The 18,165-nt window shown below is 37.1% G+C and overlaps 1 protein-coding gene across 1 annotated transcript; it reads left to right on the forward strand.

Annotated features, from left to right (window-relative positions):
- The first annotated feature begins 1,168 nt into the window (after positions 1-1,168).
- On the forward strand, positions 1,169-14,239 carry tgfbi (transforming growth factor, beta-induced). The gene is made up of 17 exons (XM_058397660.1): positions 1,169-1,328; positions 1,635-1,733; positions 7,347-7,411; positions 7,534-7,691; positions 7,820-7,984; positions 8,339-8,485; positions 8,656-8,797; positions 9,232-9,444; positions 9,600-9,740; positions 9,829-9,971; positions 10,576-10,712; positions 12,304-12,434; positions 12,544-12,668; positions 12,814-12,916; positions 13,005-13,051; positions 13,149-13,173; positions 13,289-14,239. The coding sequence occupies exons 1-17, from the start codon at positions 1,213-1,215 to the stop codon at positions 13,348-13,350; spliced, it is 2,019 nt and encodes a 672-aa protein (XP_058253643.1). The 5' UTR covers positions 1,169-1,212; the 3' UTR covers positions 13,351-14,239.
- Positions 14,240-18,165: the final 3,926 nt, after the last annotated feature.

Consider the following 18,165-nt stretch of genomic DNA (forward strand, 5'->3'; position numbering starts at 1 on the left):
ATAGTTGGGTTGTGGTTACAAAGGGGGTTCACTGAGGGGGTCCTTGGAATTTATTATAAAGTAGAAGGGGTCCTTTGTGCAATCACTGAAAGATTATTTAATTTACAACTTTGTTAAATAATAAAAGAAATAGTTACTAAATGACAACATGAGAGTGGTTAATTCGCTAAATGCTAAAATGACAACTTTAGCAACTGTCAACAGACATGTTGCTTTTTTGTGTCTGATTGTACAAAATTGTACAATTGAAAATTGTAATAATGAAACATTTTACAGACATCTAAGTCTACATACAGTTTACACCGATCAGGCATAACATTATGAGCACTGACAGGTGAAGTGAATAACACTGATAATCTCCTCATCATGGCACCTGTAGGTGGGTTCAGCAATTGAACATTTTGTTCTCAATGTTGATGTGTTAGAAACAGGAAAAATGGGCAAGCATAAGGATTTGAGCGAGTTTAACAAAGGGACAAATTGTGATCCCAATTGTGTGTCCAAAACTGCAGCTCTTGTGGGGGGTTCCCGGTCTGCAGTGGTCAGTATCTATCAAAAGTATCCTTTAAGTCCTGTAAGTCCTTTAAGTCTTGTAAGTATCCTTTAAGTAACTTAAAGGATCTGCTGCTAACATCTTGGTGCCAGATACCACAGCACACCTTCAGGGATCTAGTGGAGTCCATGCCTTGATGGGTCAGGGCTGTTTTGGCAGCAAAAGGGGGACCGAGACAATATTAATAATTATTGAATACTTGATTCAAATAATTCGAAAGTAAGGTGCGTAAAGGCAAACTCAAACGTCAAAGCATGTTGGTTATGCGACCTTTACGTGACCTAATTTCTATATGTACAGTATGTACAGTCTAAGAAAGAAGGGTACTACCTTGTATGTTTGTGGTTGAGGACGGGGCGTGGGTGGTACCTGTGGATATTTTGTACCTTAAAAAATGCACTGGTAAAGAAAAACATTCCATGCAACTTTCCTGATCAAATGTACTCATGAAAGGATTAACATGGAATGGTACAGATAAATATCCCAGAGCGTGTACAATGGAAAACTAAGACTATTTTGCAATGAAAAGTTTGTGAACCCTCTGCCCTATCATTTCATGCAGCCTTTATTTTTTAAGCCCCGCCCACACCCCGGGCGCTTTTCTCGGTATTTATGCGCGCGCGTGCTCTCGGCCGCAGTGTGGCGGAAATCGCGACAACATGAAGCGGTTGACTCTGTGTGCCCTCGCTGTCACTTTAATCGCTGCGGTGTTCGCCGCAAAATCCCCATATCAATCAGTTCTCCAGCACAGCCGGATAAGAGGAAGACAGCATGGGTAAGGATGTTAACATGCATTCTGCTGACTTTTGGAGCTCTTTGTTACACAGACTGCAGTGTTGCATTGCTTGCAGTTATCAGTTTCATTATTGCCATTGAAACAAAAGAAAAGTTTTATTGTTATTCCTGTTATTCAGGAAATTGTTGAGAATGCTGTATTTGAGACAGGATAGATGCTTGGAAATCACTAAAAGTGGTTTTAAAAACAAAAAAAAATCATTCATTGATGCAAAATATGTGAATCGGTTCAGTGAAGACTCGATTCAAGTGATTCTTTTGATATATATATGTGTTTTTTTTTCAGCCCAAACGTTTGTGCTATGCAGAAGATCCAAGGAACCGAGAAGAAGTACTTAACCAACTGCAAGCAGTGGTATCGCCGCAAAATATGCGGCAAACCAACGTAAGTCAACACAAATCAGTCTCAAACAATCCATATTGACTCTTTCTGTGATTGGATTCTTTACTTAGGGTTGATTATTCAAAAGGGATTCCATACCAAGTAACGTTTTTCCATGTCTGAAAGCAGTTTAATGGCATGTCCCTGATAAAGGAGAGATCATGCAATCCATTCATTCATTCATTCATTCATTCATTTATTCATTCATTCGTTTTTAGTGCTCCAAGTGCTTTATCTTGGTCAGGACTTAGTTATTTATCCTGTTGAGACTCTCAGTTGCTTTACAAAAAAATTTGATTCTGTGTGTCTGTGAGAAATCTACCCCTTATTTTAAGGCACTAAAAGATGCATTGTTGGTCATGAACTTAATAGCAATGATTTTGTGGCTCCTAACAGTGAGGTAGGAAGTTCAGGAATGGCATGAGTGTTTTTTTCCCCCTCAGTATTTGGTTAAATTCCTATGTGGTATTTGCCTTTCGATAGTTTCCTTATATTAGGTCTGGTTTCTGTTAGGAGAACTCATTATGGTCGTATCAGCATACCCAACAGTTAAGTCAATTACAAAAGATAAAAGATCATGAAATGAGTACTAATTATTCCATGGGCTCACTCAGGGGCAACACAACATGGGTTAGGTATTTAGGGATTGGATAAATATGAGATTGTATCTAGGGCTTTGTTATTTGCATTATATGCAAAGTAATAATGAGTAGAAATGATCATAGTACTTTGTTGGTTAAAACCATCAGTAGGTGACTTGTGTGCAGTGCTGCAGATTTGTGCACTACTTTTGCACTAAAAAAAAAGCAATTGCACTCTTCTTGTCATCATTAAGCATTTTAAATCAGTCTATATCAAAGTGTGGGACATTTTGAAATGATCTGCAACAATTTTAAACAGGGCAGTAATGTGTAGAGTGCAAGTCGATTTTCCAGAGTCACTGCTCAAAGAACAATAGTGATAAACGTTAGCAGACACCATAGCCTGAAGAGAAGAAAGTTCTTGTCCCTGCTTAAGTCTAAGGCTTATGTGTACCTGGAGCACTGCTAGCTTTTATGCGAATCATAAAACGTTTCTCTGGTGGAATATTTTAATGACTGCTTCTTGAAGAGTCTGCATGCTTTCCTCCAAACTATCTACATATACTTGTCATTGCAGACATCCATAACAGCATGTACAGCTTTGTCTGTGTATAGGAGATATCCACTGTGGAATTTAAGAAGAAGTTGTTATTTCTCACGTATATATTACAGTAAATTCTTTTTTCTAGCAGTGCTGCAGTTTGAACCCTCAACCTTCTAATTAGTAGACCAGAGCCTTAACCACTAAGCCACTGCTTCCATGTAATCATGCCTTGTTGTATTATTATTCCTTATTGGTGATGTATTTCATCGAATGCCAGGAATCAGACTACACAGTGGAAGGACTGACTTTTTAAAAGGAAACTCTTTAATATTGAAACGTTCAGAACATTTCAGGATTTGAATCCTTGGTATTTTGAAAAAAGAAAAAGTAAATGTAAATTAATAATCAGTCATGTTTGAATATTGCAGCAAGCTGACTCACACATACTAAAGCTTTGTTCTAAATGTAGAGGTTAGGAGGCTGGCAGGATTTTAGTAGGCTAACTCAACCCCAACTCCACTGTTCAGGCCAAACGTCACAACGAAGGGAAGTAACAAGTACATATGAGAATCCAAAGTAAATATTTAGCAATGGCAATGGAAGAGGCTTCTTGGGAAATCACACCTCTACAGCTCTTCTCATCATTGCTGTAGTGGAGATTATTTTACTAGTCACTATGCATTATACAGTACAAATCTGCCAAGAATTTTGTTAGATTGTGCTCCCAAGTAGAGCCTCTTCCGGCATTAGTAGAATGCAGAAGTGTCACCTTATACAAAATTATTTTGCACTTTATCCAGTATCAGTAGCTGGCATGTTTGAAACTATGCATTGTTTAGAATGTATTGCTTGAACCTATGGAAGCATTCTGCACTTACCATGTTTTTGTTTGTCTTTCCATTTCTTTATTACTTACCTTTTAAGGATATGTGGCTATCTACTGAATTTCTGATGGCAAGGTCAGCTTGAATGACTGATGCTAATAATGGTTTCCATGTGTCTCTTCCATGAACCATGCAGCCATGAGTCTTTGTGAGGCTGAATTGTTCACAATGTTGATTGCATTTCTGTGGTCTCCACTATGCCGTAGGGATTGAGTCAGGCTCAAAGCGTAGCTCCAGACTCCACAGAAGCTCTCTTTGATTGACGTCCATTTTAATGTTCCCACAGGGGGGGAAAGGTGTTATTGGTTACTGGCCTGAACATTCCACAGACATGTATATGAGGGTCAAAGAGAAACCACATGTGCAGATTGTTACATTCATATATATATATATATATATATTGTTACATTCATATATTCACAAATACTTTCATCAACTCAATGCATCACTCTTGCAGCCTAGCTGAGAGTGTGCAAATGAAGAGTAAAAGGACTGCGAGACAGAAGAAGACTGGTTTTATTCATCTTTTCCTTTCTTAACAGTGTCTCTTTCATAGCATATTCTCATGAACGCCAGAGAGGAAGTGAAAGCTGCTGTGGGTGCTCAGATGTCTTGAAGAAATGACTGCTTGCACTGAGTCCAGTCAAGGGCTCTAATATACCCCAAACACACACAAATCATTCACTAACCCCCATCCTAAGAGTGTGCATGAAGTCTGTAAAGTAAGGCTGTAAAAGGACACAAACTGATTTGTGAAAACAGAATTTAGACTATCAGCCTGAACTTCATTCAACTTTTTGGGAGTGTTGAAGTCTACAGTTGTCTGCATTTCGGAGGAACAACCTCTTTGTTTGGTTTGTAAAAGACATAAGAAAGCTAACACAGTTATTTCATATCTGGATATACCCAGAAAGTGGATTTGCTAAATCCAGGACTTACATTGCTATGCCACTTTTCCTCTGGCTTTGGGTCATTCAAACTTGCAGCTTTCAATGTGACATTTAACATTTAACAAATTCCACTGCCAGTGACTTTTGTTTAATTAATGTTTCAAATGCTTTCAATTGTTTATCACACTTGTCTATGACACTTTCTTGTAGTCTGCTGGTGAATTATTCATAGAAACACTTCTCACAGCATCACTGATATCTTTAATTTGGAATGTTGGCACGAATGGTCCTGGGAGGCATGTTGGTGGCAGTGGGAAGCGTTGCCACCTCACATCTCCAGCTTTGACCCTGAGTTTGTGTTACTGTATGTGCTTTTTATACATGTTCTCCTCCTGTCTGTTTGGAATTTACCTAGGTTCTTTGGTTTTCTCCCACCTCCCAAAACATGCTAGTAGATGGCCTGGATATGGCCTAATATACCCTTAGATGTGAACAAGTGTGTGAATCTATGTGCACATGGTTCCTCCTTTGATGGAATGACATCCCATCATCCTAGGGTGTATTTCACACTCAGTATTTCTGGCATAGGCTCTGGAACAGCTGTGACCCTTACCAGAATAAAGCTGTTACTGAGAGTGAATTAGGTATTAGGTACATTTTTGTCAGTCCTTTCTGGATTGTAATCTGGTACAGATCATTATATTATGAGTCCCTTTGCTGGAACCTCAGCAGGGCCCCCATACCCATTTGCCCATCTTGCATAGATCCCTGACCCCGCTGATCACCCTGCCCCACAATCCAACACATATAAAACAAAACACATACATCACTACAATGCACCACATTATGAGTCTTTGTGATGGTTATAAGGCAGTTTTATTTTATTTTTCATTTTGTATAATTCCAGCCCTACCTCAGTGGCCAGCGGTGACAGAATTTTGAAAGGGCAGTAAATAATTATAGAATGTTTCCAAGGGAATTGTGCTGTTTGTTTTGACATCCATGCTGTTATAGGAACTGAAATTTTTAGCAAGAACCAGACAATACGCTGACTCAGCTGGACTTGAATTTATAGTTGATGGTGATGTCCATTAGCCTCTTGCAACTTTCACATCCTTTCTTGTGGAAAACGTACCGTGGTATTTGGAAATTTAATATACACTGTGCTTGAAATATCCAGCCTTTGCTGTTTATTTATCTGAAGTCCATGACTACCAACATTGTTTATGCTGGTGGAGAACAAATAAGAGTTGAGTTAACATCTGTTATGATAATCGGTTCAGTGTGCTTTCTACTTTTACAAGTGTACCTTGTTCCTTAATCTCAGGTTTTTCCTCTTTGGTTGACTAAGGTCAGCCAAAGAAATTAGCATGTCGTTTAGGAGATAACATAAAATAACAGTACAAGTACAAGTGCCTGGAACCAAACAACAGCAATGAATACCATTTTTAAAAGAGATATTCTGCCAGTTGTTCTTTTCATGATAGATTTTCTTACACATTGTACCAAAATGTCCCATTGGTGTTTGATTTGGCCAAGATCTGGTGGATTCTAGTGAGCCCTCATGCTCATGTGGATGGGGGTATTCATCCCTTCAGGATAGAAATATTTCATCACAGGATAAATGTGGTCAGTCAGAATAAGTCTTTTGCAATTTTCTAACTTTCAGTGAAAGAGGACTTGAGCAAAATATATGATGGATTATGTAATAGTTTCCATATTGGTTATCTATACAAGTGGTTTCTATAAAGACAATTTCAATTACACACTTGCCAACATAGTTGCATCAAATGTGCAATTACATTAATTTACATTCATTTAATTACAAGAAATTAATTATTATTATTTATCATTTTATTTATAATATATTTATATTTAATTTATTATTTTTAAATTAACTGTATTTTATTCTGATAGATTTAAAACAGTCCAAATACATTACAGAGGGATAATCATATTTTTCTGACCACAAAAAACAATATCCAGTAGCCTTGTGTTTGCACCTTAGCTTAGCAGTCCGTAAGAAAGACTCTCTGTTGTTTGTACTGGCAGGAGTTATTACTTCAGTATGAGTCTCTAAACTCCTTCTCTGGAGGTTCCTCTGGCTGCTGATGTGTCATTGGTTTTTCCCTAAACAGATTTCATTTGATGGCCTTCCAGGGCCAACTAAAGCCTCAGAGGACATTTATTGGAAACACATCCTGATGGAAACAATGTGGAATAGTCCAGTCTGCCTAGTCTCTGTGTACACTGAAGTGTGAACAATTGAAGCTGCTATGGTTTTAGGAATAACACAAAAGGAAGAAAAACCAAGCTTTTCAGATAATATAATAATATGATTCTCTGAATAAGCAGAAACTTGTGGGGTTGGATTTGTTTTAATTCACTTCTTTACTGGGTTATACAGTTAAATAATATATGCAATATATGATATTTCAGGCTAAATAAATAAATAAATGATATTGTTGTTATAATTGTAACCAGTGTTTTAAGTATTGGCTTGCTGGGATCAGTTAGTATTGAAGACTACTACAAATATGTCATTTTTAACCACAGATACATTTGCAACAAAGGGCAATGGACAATAAATTAAGTTTTTTCAAAAGTTTATTAAAGTTTAGGTAAGGAAAAATGCTAGTAAATTCTATCCTGTGATTATGACTATTATGACGCATGCAGTGTAATATCACAAGTACTCTTTTGCTTTTGTCTTACAGTGTGATTACCTATGAATGTTGCCCTGGTTATGAAAGGGTGCTGGGAGAGAAGGGCTGTCCTGCAGGTTTGAATTTTATCATTTTAAAATTCAGTACATTTTGTTCAAATTTATTTAGTCCCCAAATGAATATATTATCTGAGATTAATCAGAGGAATATAATGAATATTGTTCTTGATCTCCTCCAGCTCTTCCTTTGGTGAATATCTACAACACCCTGGGGGTGGTTGGAGCCACAACTACTAAGGTGTACTCTGACAGAGCTAAACTGAGAGAGGAAATTGAGGGACCTGGCAGTTTCACATTCTTTTCCCCAAGTAATGATGCCTGGTCTGCTCTTCCCACTGTGAGTGAACATTTTTACTTTAAACAACCTTAAGTTCACTCCAACCGCATATTGCACATTACATGTTTCAGTAAATGCGCATAATGTCTCTTGGAAGAACCGAAAATGATTTAGCACTATTGTTTTAGGAAATTCTGGATGCTTTGGTGAGCAATGTCAACATTGAGCTCCTCAATGCATTGCACTACCACATGATAAACAAACGCTTGACTTCAGATGACCTCAAGCATGGGTCCTCCTTCTCCTCAATGTACCAGGATTTTGATGTTCATATCCAGCACTATTCCAATGGCGTAAGTGATTTCTAGTTTGACAGTTAAGACTAAACCAAAGAAACACCAGGATTGTTTATAATAGTGCCTCCAGCACTATGCTGTTTATATTTTATCTCCTCTTTGCCCAAGCTATTTAACATTGCACTGTGGAGTCGGTCATTGCCAAGCTGCTCAGCCTTAAACTATTTTCCACTGATATTTGAGCATGAACATACTGTATATATGTGAGAATACTGTGCACATTTGAGTATACAGTACAATTTCTATATAATTACTGGTTTTGGGTGAATAGCATCAGTACTAACTTCAGAAGGGATAAGTGAATATCATGTGTTAACACTATTAATATTGCAATGAAAATACTTTCTCTAGATTGTGACCGTAAACTGTGCAAGGCTGGTAAAGACAGACCAGCATGCAACTAATGGAATAGTACACGTTGTTGACAGGGTTATCACAGCCATCAACAACAATATCCAGTCTTTCCTTGAAACTGATGATGATCTGACAACTCTGCAAGTATGATGATATTTCCTTTCCTATTATTTTCTTAGCCAGAATTGTCTCAACATGTTTTAAAATGAAATTTGCATAAAGTGAAAAATGTCAGATATTTTGAGGTTCTTATTTTGGACCAAATCTATCATTTTTTTCAATATACAGAATTCATTTACCATCTTTTATTTTAGAAAGCAGTCGATGATGCTGGTCTTACCTCAGTGTTGGAGAATCAGGGCTCCTATACTGTATTTGCTCCAACCAATGAAGCATTTGAGAAGATTCCTCAAGAAATGTTGAACAGAATCATGAGCGATCCAGTTGCTCTTAAAGGTGAGTTCGATTATCAGAATGGACAGGATATGCTGTATATTTCTATACATAAATCATTTAAACATGTTATGAATATTAGTTGTATATAAAATGTTTTATTTAAAGAAAGAGAGGCTTGTGAGGGACTGGCTGTTTAAAGCTACTGTGATAGTGATAATGACTTTCACTAATGTTCCACTACATTAAATGGAACTATCCAAGTATGAATTGTCATTCTTTAATTTATGTTAAAAATAAATATTTTTGGCAAGTTGCTGTGGTATAAGTGGAATAAAACACTCTTGGAACAGGACAGAACCACAGAAAAAGTGGATTAGCAGAACAAATTATTATATAGCTTTTTTTTTTACTGAAATCAATGATCTGCTCACATTTAAGCCTAAAAGAATTCAATTTATCTTTAATGTTGTGTCCATCTATTTTTTATTTCCCAGATTTGCTGAATTACCACATCCTGAAGACCATGCACTGTGCCGAGGCTATTATGTCAGGGACTCCCCTAGAGACACTTCAGGGCACAGTGCTGGAGGTGGGCTGTGAAGACGACAAAATGACCCTCAACGGCAAAGCCATTGTCACAAGCAAAGACAAACTGGGCACCAATGGAGTTGTGCATTACATTGACGAGCTTCTCATCCCTGACTCTGGTACCATCACAAGCGCTCATATTATTATTATTATTATTATTATTATTATTATTATTATTATTATTATTATTATTATTATTATTATTGTTATTGTTATCATCATCTTCTCAGTGTCTCAGTGTTATATTAAAAGCTTTTTGTTTTTTGTATTTTAGTTAAGACCTTGAAGGAACTTGCTGAAGGTGTTCCCCAAGTTTCCACAGCTACTAAGCATTTCACAGAAGCTGGACTAAATCCTCAGCTTTCAGGCTCAGAAGAATTGACATTGATAGCACCTCAAAATGATGCTTTCAAAGGTTGGGATACAGGCATTTCCGTTATTAACTACATCAAAAAAATATTCTCAGTTTAATTGTATTTCATCTTTATTATACATGTGAACAGGTACATTTTATATGACACCTGAGAAACGGAAACTCATGAGGAACCATGTTCTGAAGGGGAAACTCTCCTCCAAGAGTTTGTACCATGGACAGGAGCTGGAAACAATTGATGGAACTAAACTTAGAGTGTTTGTGTATAGAAATGTAAGTTATCTTCATACCGTCATTCTAACAAGATATTAACGATATCAGCATGATGTATGAAATTGTGAATGTAAGGCTTATTTTTGTTAACCCATTTTATGAACCGTTAGAATAGATTTGGGAAAATCCATTTGTTGTTTTCTTTCCCACACAAATTTGAAGTCAGTCTTGTCATCCAGCTTTCACTATGGCACATTACATAAGCATTACATAATATGGAATTTATGAGACGTTGTTTGGTCTCTGTGGCTTTTTGCAGATTCATTATGTGAAATCATTTATTATGATTATGAGTGGGCTACAATATTTCCTCCAAGTCTGAGAATAAGATGAAATGTCAGACAACCTAATAATTATCACATTGGTTTCAAGCCTTTAATTTCCACTTATGTTCTTAGTCCTGGTGGTGTAGCTCAAGCTTCAAAAGCCTCACATGTCTTTTGCGTAATGGAGTTTGCAGATCACCGGAAACCTCTCCTCTGGATCACCCTAACGTTTTCCACAGCTGACTTGCACACCATCAGTCATCCAAGAAACACAAAATTAGCATCCCTCATGGTTAAGGCAAACCACCATGATCTTACAGCTGCTCTGTCCTTTACAGAACCTCTGCATCGAGAACGCCTGTATTGCTGCCCATGACAAAAATGGCCGTCACGGCACAATGTTCATCGTGGATAAGATTCTGGCTCACCCCATGGGAACTGTTATGGATGTTCTGAAGGCAGGCAATCGTTTCAGGTAAGCATCTGACCATAACAAGATCATGACTCATGCCTGACTATGACTGAAGACATAAAGACAAGAAATAATCGCAGACACAAAGCCCATTATCTCACAGGTGCTGCCTGGATATGTGGGGCTATTTTGTGTTTTCAGCAGTCCTCTTTCAAGCTTAAAACCTCCATAAATTCCCAAGCAGGAAAAATCCCTTGGAAAGGGGTGTAATGGATTTAGCAGAGTTGTAGGTTTGAAATAGTGTATATACAGCTGTTTCCCCTCCCACATACAGTACAGTACATCCAAAGAAGTCAGTGTTATTACTCAACACTTTGTGACTTTAATATTAGAAATATCTGTCCAAATTTTATATGCACATTTTGACATTCCATTTAGAAAAAAAAAAGTTCTACATTTATAGATCAACAAGGCCTCAAATGTACATTACTGAAATGCATAACAGCAGCTGAAAACCTTATTATTTTGTGAGATACTGTTTGATTTTTATATAACTTTCTATCTATTCTAATAAGGCAATCTCTTAAGCTCATTAAATAACTAATTTTAAAAAAAAACACTCAGCAAAGAAAGACATTTTGAACATATTAATAATGATCATAATAACTTTCTTTCATAATGTTTTATTTTACTATGAATGTGATCCAAAATACCTGAAATTATTTCAAACAATTTCACTTTGAAATGTCATTGAATAAATGCAATAGAATATGCAACATGTGTTTCTACGAACGATAAAATACTTACAAGTGTGCTTACAGTCACATTTTAACTCAGCACAGAGCATCTGTAGACCATTTACAGCCAAAAAGTTACTTACTCCTCCAACTTGCCATATGGAGGCTTTCAAATCTGTTTGTTGTTGTTATCTGAATGTAACTAGAACATGGTTATTGTTTGGTCTGTGCTGTCTATGGGGTGTTCATCCTGGATCATATTGCCAAAAGGATGTGACCATCACATGTGTATATGTGCTATTTGAACATTGGTTTCTTGATTTAGCCCTACATTTGATGTTATAATTATTACCATTCTTTTGGATCCTGGCTATGGAGATTTGGTCATTCAGAGAGCATTTGTGAGGTCAGGCATTGATGATGAAAGAGAAGGTCTGGGGTGCACTTGGTGTTGCAGTTGGGCTGTAAAGGGCTCTGTAAAGGACATGTGAATTTTTCCACTCAAACCTTGGCAAACTATGTCTTCATGGAGATTGCTTTGTGCCCAAGGGCATTGTCATGCTGAGACAGGTTTGGGATGAGTCCCTGGATAAGACAATTTTAATGTTACAGCACACATCCTAGACAATTGTATGCTTCCAACTTTGTGGCAACAGTTTGGGGAAGAACCAGATATGGGTGTGATAGTCAAGTGTCCTTTGGCCATGCATTGTGTAATGTTTAGGTTTTTTTCAAATATTACACCAAAATAAATTTCTAAAATAAACAATTCTGAATAATGTGATGACATTTTCTGCAAAAATTCCAGACAGAACCATTGTTTCAAGATGATCACTAGTAATTTTCACAAATGTAATGGCTTGGGTTGGGTGTAGGTTGGATTGTTAATGATTATTACCCAATTTACTATCTCACAGCACCTTGGTTGGCAACATACAAAGGGCAGGCATGACTGAGCTTCTAAACAAGAAAGGGACTTACACCATCTTTGCCCCCACCAATGATGCTTTCCGTGCCATGCCTTCGGCTGATCTCAACAAAATTACAAGTACTGTGCTTTCTACTGCCTTGTGTACTTAAAACACATGAATTTATCTCCTTAAAGTTCTTCCATGTGCCTGTTCGTTACTCATAGCTGTGTTTAATGGTCTATCTAGGAGATCCCAGAGAGCTTGCCAACCTTCTGAAGTACCACATAGGTGAGGAGTTTCTTATTAGTGGTGGAGTGACCTCTCACACCAGAGTGAAGCCCATGTCAGGAGAAAGGCTTGAGCTAGGCTTGGTGAGAACACAACAGCAAAAACGAACTCTAAAATTTGTTTCTGCAAGCTTATATGTAACTAGGTATAAATGTTTAAGTGCTTGTTTTGCCAACTCATTCATACTATTTTTAAAAGCAATGTTTTTTTTAAATTATGTATTTCCAGAGGAACTCCACTCTATACGTCAACAGGGTGCAGGTCGTTGATGCTGACATGATGGCTACTAATGGAGTCGTACATGCCATTAATTCAATCATAAAGCCACTGCGTAAGATCTTGCTCTTTTAAATGACAAACTCATTTATAGTTCATGCACAGTTCATTCATTTGTTACCATTTATTGTATTTCATTTTAGCTCCTAAAGTTGTGAGTGACCAAGCAGAGGACTCTTCAGCAAGACAGGTAAGTTATATTCCACTAAATGTTTAGGAAAAGAATTAGTCTACAAAATAAATTTTCTATTTGCAAACTGTAGCTGAATTTTTTTTTTCCCATACAGGCTGGCAGACAAGCTATAAAAAATGGTAAATATTCTTTTACAATTTACTAAGAAATTCAATGAAATGTTTGATAGATTTCATTTCTAATGGTGAAAGTAAAGGCAATTTGTAAATGGCTCCCCATATTATCGTATTTCAGATGATCTTTTCCAAAAGGTTGTGAACAGTCCCTCCAGCAAAACAATGACCCAAGTCCAGTAAACTCAGTGGTTTTATGAAAAACTGAAGTTAATCCCAATCGCCACTGCTCTTGGAAGACTAACATGCACAGTGAGTTATCGTTCTGTAAGCAGTGAATTGGTAATTAACTGATTTACAGCAAAACCAACTACAACAAACCAGGGGAAATGGTTGCATTAAAAGTGGAAGCATTTTTTGACAATGTGCGTGACCGTGTTGATGGTAATTAGTTAAATATTTGTTTTATTGACTTGTATCTCAATGTAAATCTGATTTAGAGCTCTAGAGCCAATTTTGAGAACCGCTTCATTTGTTTTCTACTTTGTCTTTTTATTTTTAATTTTTTATATTCATGTAGCATGTTTGCATGGTTTAATTTGGAACAAAAATTGCTATTCAGGAACAAGCAGTGCAGGCCAGGTTTACCTTTCTTTATGGTGCAGAAGCTGTTCCTGTGCAAAACACACACAGTTCATTTAGAATTTACTGTACACAAAAGTGTCATTTCTGTGTACCCACTCAGCAGACTCCTCAGCCAAGATCCTACAGACAAAATGCCTCCATAACTTCAATCCAGCTAAAGTGAAAAGAACTAAATATATTAGTATTTTTTTAGTATTCCTCATGTCATTTCTTTAAAAATAATTTTTAGTTTGCACATGTTGAGAAATACAGACATTTCCAAGATTCTGGGAAAAGCAACCCTACAGCTCAGTGATGTCACTGTGGTGGCCATTTTGTCTGCTTAATCTTGGTAGAGTCGGATGTGTGGATGAACAAAGTCTTTCTGGTTAAGACATCTGAAATTGAATAGGAATAGATACTGTTCACTGTACTGTAAAAAAATATTGTGTGGAACCTTAGAACAATATTTACACATTTCACAATAAAATTACTATTTTTAACCAGAGCTATGCCTTAGATGACTGCTTACTTAATTCCAATGCTTGTAATTGCTTCGCATTGATCTATAAAATCATCATTCTTATCCCATAATGCAGATGGATTGAGAAGAAGTACTCAAATATCAGACTTCCAAGAAAAGCATTGTTCATAACAGACACTCTGTAATGGAAAAATGGTGGGTCCAAGTTGCTTGAACAAAGGGTAATTAAAGTAGGTTAACAGGATGCAGACACCCAACCTTCAAAGTTACATTAAGGAACATTCATGGCATTTTGAACTAGTTTTATATCTTTTTTTCTCCATCATTCTGGAATTTAGTGTCCCAGAGTAGCCCAAGGGATGGTATGCCTAATGGAATCAGGGAGGAAAACATGTGTGCACGGTAGCACTCTCTCAGCTGGCAGTCTTTCTATGGCTCTGAATGAAGCATTTCAGCAGGCTTTTAGTCTCAGTGCCAGACAACGACCGGCTGTTTTAAGCTTTAGGAGAGCAGTGGCCTATCGAGAGCCAGCCAGACACACTTACTGAAAGGTCACTGTTAAGAGAGGAGCATGAGGATAGACCATCCCATGTGGTCTGCACGCTTTCATCCTAAGGACTGCTCTTATAGAGTTCTGTTCATACTCTATTTAAAGGCATATTAAAGAATTTGTTTTGATAAAATCCATGTTTCCAGTGAAGTTTTCCTCCATACACTGCAGTGCCAGGGTCTTGTGGACACTGTGAACTCAATTGTACAGCATATATTTAAAAAATACAATTTACTTTAAATTACATTTTCAACTAAAACCTTAGTCATCAAGTGTAGGAAAATAAGCAGCTGCTCACTCACACTAGTCTATGTATAGCATATATGTGCATGTTTTGCATTGACCCTTGTTGAAATATGAAGAATTATGGAAACTAGCTAAATAGGTGAAGTTATCTATAATATAAAACATATGTGGAGTTGTTAACACTCACTGTATGGATTTGCCATATGTTAAAGTCAACAGTGCTGTTGCAGGAGGATATAGGAGCAGAAGTCCACAGGAAGCATTTGTTAAACTGTGAAAAAAGGTCACAGCAGTAATCACAGAAATCTATTCTTAATAAAAACACAATAAAGGCAAAGCTCAGAATTCCACAGAACAATTTATTGCAAGTCATAGGTTTCCTTAGAAAATGCCTTTTTTCCAGAATTGTTGAGCTGTTCTTCTTAGCAAGGCTTTGATTGTCTGGAGAATAAAGTCATTTACACTAAACATGACTGGGCTGTGTTTAGTTTTCTTGTAAGTAAACTGTGACAAAATGAAGGTGATAAACGGATACTGTCGAGCAGGCCTCTTTTCAGTGCTTACAGTCCAGCCGGCCCAGTTACAGACAGAGACAGATGTTTTGGTATAGGGCCGAGAACTTCTCTAGCATGCATGACCTATACTACATCTGTTGCCCTCTGCCCTGGCCCTTTTCCTTTTTCTTTTTTTTTTCACTCACAATAGCTCCTTTATATTACAGACAGGACACCCAGTGAGAATACACTCTTGAACCAGATCACCCTGACACTTTCTGATTATTACCACACTCTGCTTGAGTGAAAAACAAGCATGTTATGACATACATATATACACACACACAAACACACACACACACACATATATATATATATATATATATATATATATATATATATATATATATATATATATATATATATATACACATACATACATACATACATACATACATACATACATATATACGAACAGATAAAGGTATTGTGTGTGGCCTGAGCAGGTAAACGTTGCCCCCTGCTGGTAACATTTGGGAACTCATAACATAACTACTCCATCTTTGAGTGGCCAACTACATTCTAGGGGAAAGGGTTTGTTTGTGTTGTAGTTTGGCTTGTTTTTTTATGTAGAACCTTAAAACATAGGTTTTCTTTTTCATACACGTGTTTTAAATATAAGCAATGTTAGAGTCATTAAACATTCAGGGCACCTTTGAGGAAACCTTCCCAATGTATCATAAGGTGACAAATTGTGACTAATAAAATGTATTCTTGCACAGGTCTGGAAAGTGTGTAAAAATATGGAATTTAAAACACTCATTTATAAATGTTTTGGAAAAAATGATGGATTTTCTAGGTAAGACTGAGAATCCGCTTCTCCTTTCTGCACTCAGCCTCCCTACAGTGCATCACATCTCATGCTTTCCTTTTTCATGATATAGCTAATGAGCTTTAGACATGTTAAAAGAAAATTCACATAGGAGGTCTATAAAGTTTAAAAAAGCAAACTATACAAAGTTTTTATATATGAAAAGAACTAGAACTTTGATAAAATATGTACACCCAACATTATGATTACTCGAAGGTGAAATGAATAAGAATAAGAATGATTATCATCATGGCACCTGTTAGTGGGTGGGATATATTAGGCAGCAAGGGAACATTTTGTCCTCAAAGTTGATGTGTTAGAAGCAGGAAAAATGGGCAAGCATAAGGATTTGAGCAAGTTTGACAAGGGCCAAAATTATGATGGCTAGACGACTGGATCAGAGCATCTCCAAAACTGCAGCTCTTGTGGGGTGTTCCCGGTCTGCAGTAGTCAGTATCTAGCAAAAGTGGTCCAAGAACAGGGTCATGGGTGGCCAAGGCTCATTGATGGACGTGGGGAGTGAAGGATGGCCCGTGTGATCTGATCCAACAGACGAGCTACTGTTGCTCAAATTGCTGAAGAAGTTAATGCTGGTTCTGATAGAAAGGGCTGTTTTTGGCAGCAAAAGGGGGACCAACACAATATTAAGCAGGTGGTCGTAATGTTATGCCTGATCAGCGTATACTTTAATGCTATTAAGTACTGCTAGTCCTTTCCAACTAAGTTTAATGTTCTAAAATGTACTAAAGTGCTACAAATTTATACTTGTCTAAATGTGGCTGTTACAGCGTGAACCCATAACTCTTTTGTTGCTCTTTTGTTACAAACGAGGCTAGTTGAGAGAGAGAGAGAGAGAGAGAGATTAATAGGTTTGAAAATCGACCTCTAGTCTGACACGAGCAGTCAGATAACACAGATAGATATCACTTCTCAGGACTTATCACTGCCTTCAAAAATCTGGCTAAATATAAATAAATCGATGAAAGTGAACAGTGAGCCCGTGTGTGTGTGTGTGAGAGAGAGAGAGAGAGAGAGAGAGAGAGAGAGAGAGAGTGTGTGTGTGTGTGTGTGTGTGTGCAGTCCGGAACTCCTCGCCATTGGTTGCCTGCTTGTTGAGTTTTCAAAGCCAGACAGAGTGGAGCCAAAGCACGTGACGTCACACAGCTGCAGAACACCTCACACAAGTCTATTGGAAAGAGCGGAGCAGAAAACGTGTCCTTCCGCCAAACTGCTCTTGACTATATACTATTGTTGTACCTACCATGCAGCGTGGAGCACGAGCTATCAATCTTACACAACTCTGCTAATATATATTCATAACTACAGTTACTCGAAATGAACAACCTAATACAATAAGACTATATTTTATCTCATGATTATTAGGCACAGCATAGCATGGCAAAATAATAATAATAATAATAATAATAATAATAATAAAATAAGTGTAATTAAATGTAACGTCCTTATTTTTCTTATTTCATTCTAATTTGTGGGAAAGTATAATGCACACACAACTGATCATTGAACTCAGGCAAAATCTCAGTCAAAGCGTATAAGCACAGAGATCAGCCCCAAATATGACAATTCATTCTAGTTTCTGTTTCAAAAGTAGTACTTTACGCCGCTTTTTTTTTTTTTTTTTTTATTTTAGCACAGCTTTCTGATTCATTTTTTTTGTTTGTTTGTTTGTTTTAAAATGGTTCATTTATTTTTACAGTGAAGTTGCGAAACTTTGCATTTCACAACAAATCAAATGATGAGTAGCAGAGGTTGACTGTCATATAGGCGG

Source organism: Hemibagrus wyckioides, linkage group LG08, assembly GCF_019097595.1.
Source record: "Hemibagrus wyckioides isolate EC202008001 linkage group LG08, SWU_Hwy_1.0, whole genome shotgun sequence".
Taxonomy (NCBI): Eukaryota; Metazoa; Chordata; class Actinopteri; order Siluriformes; family Bagridae; genus Hemibagrus; species Hemibagrus wyckioides.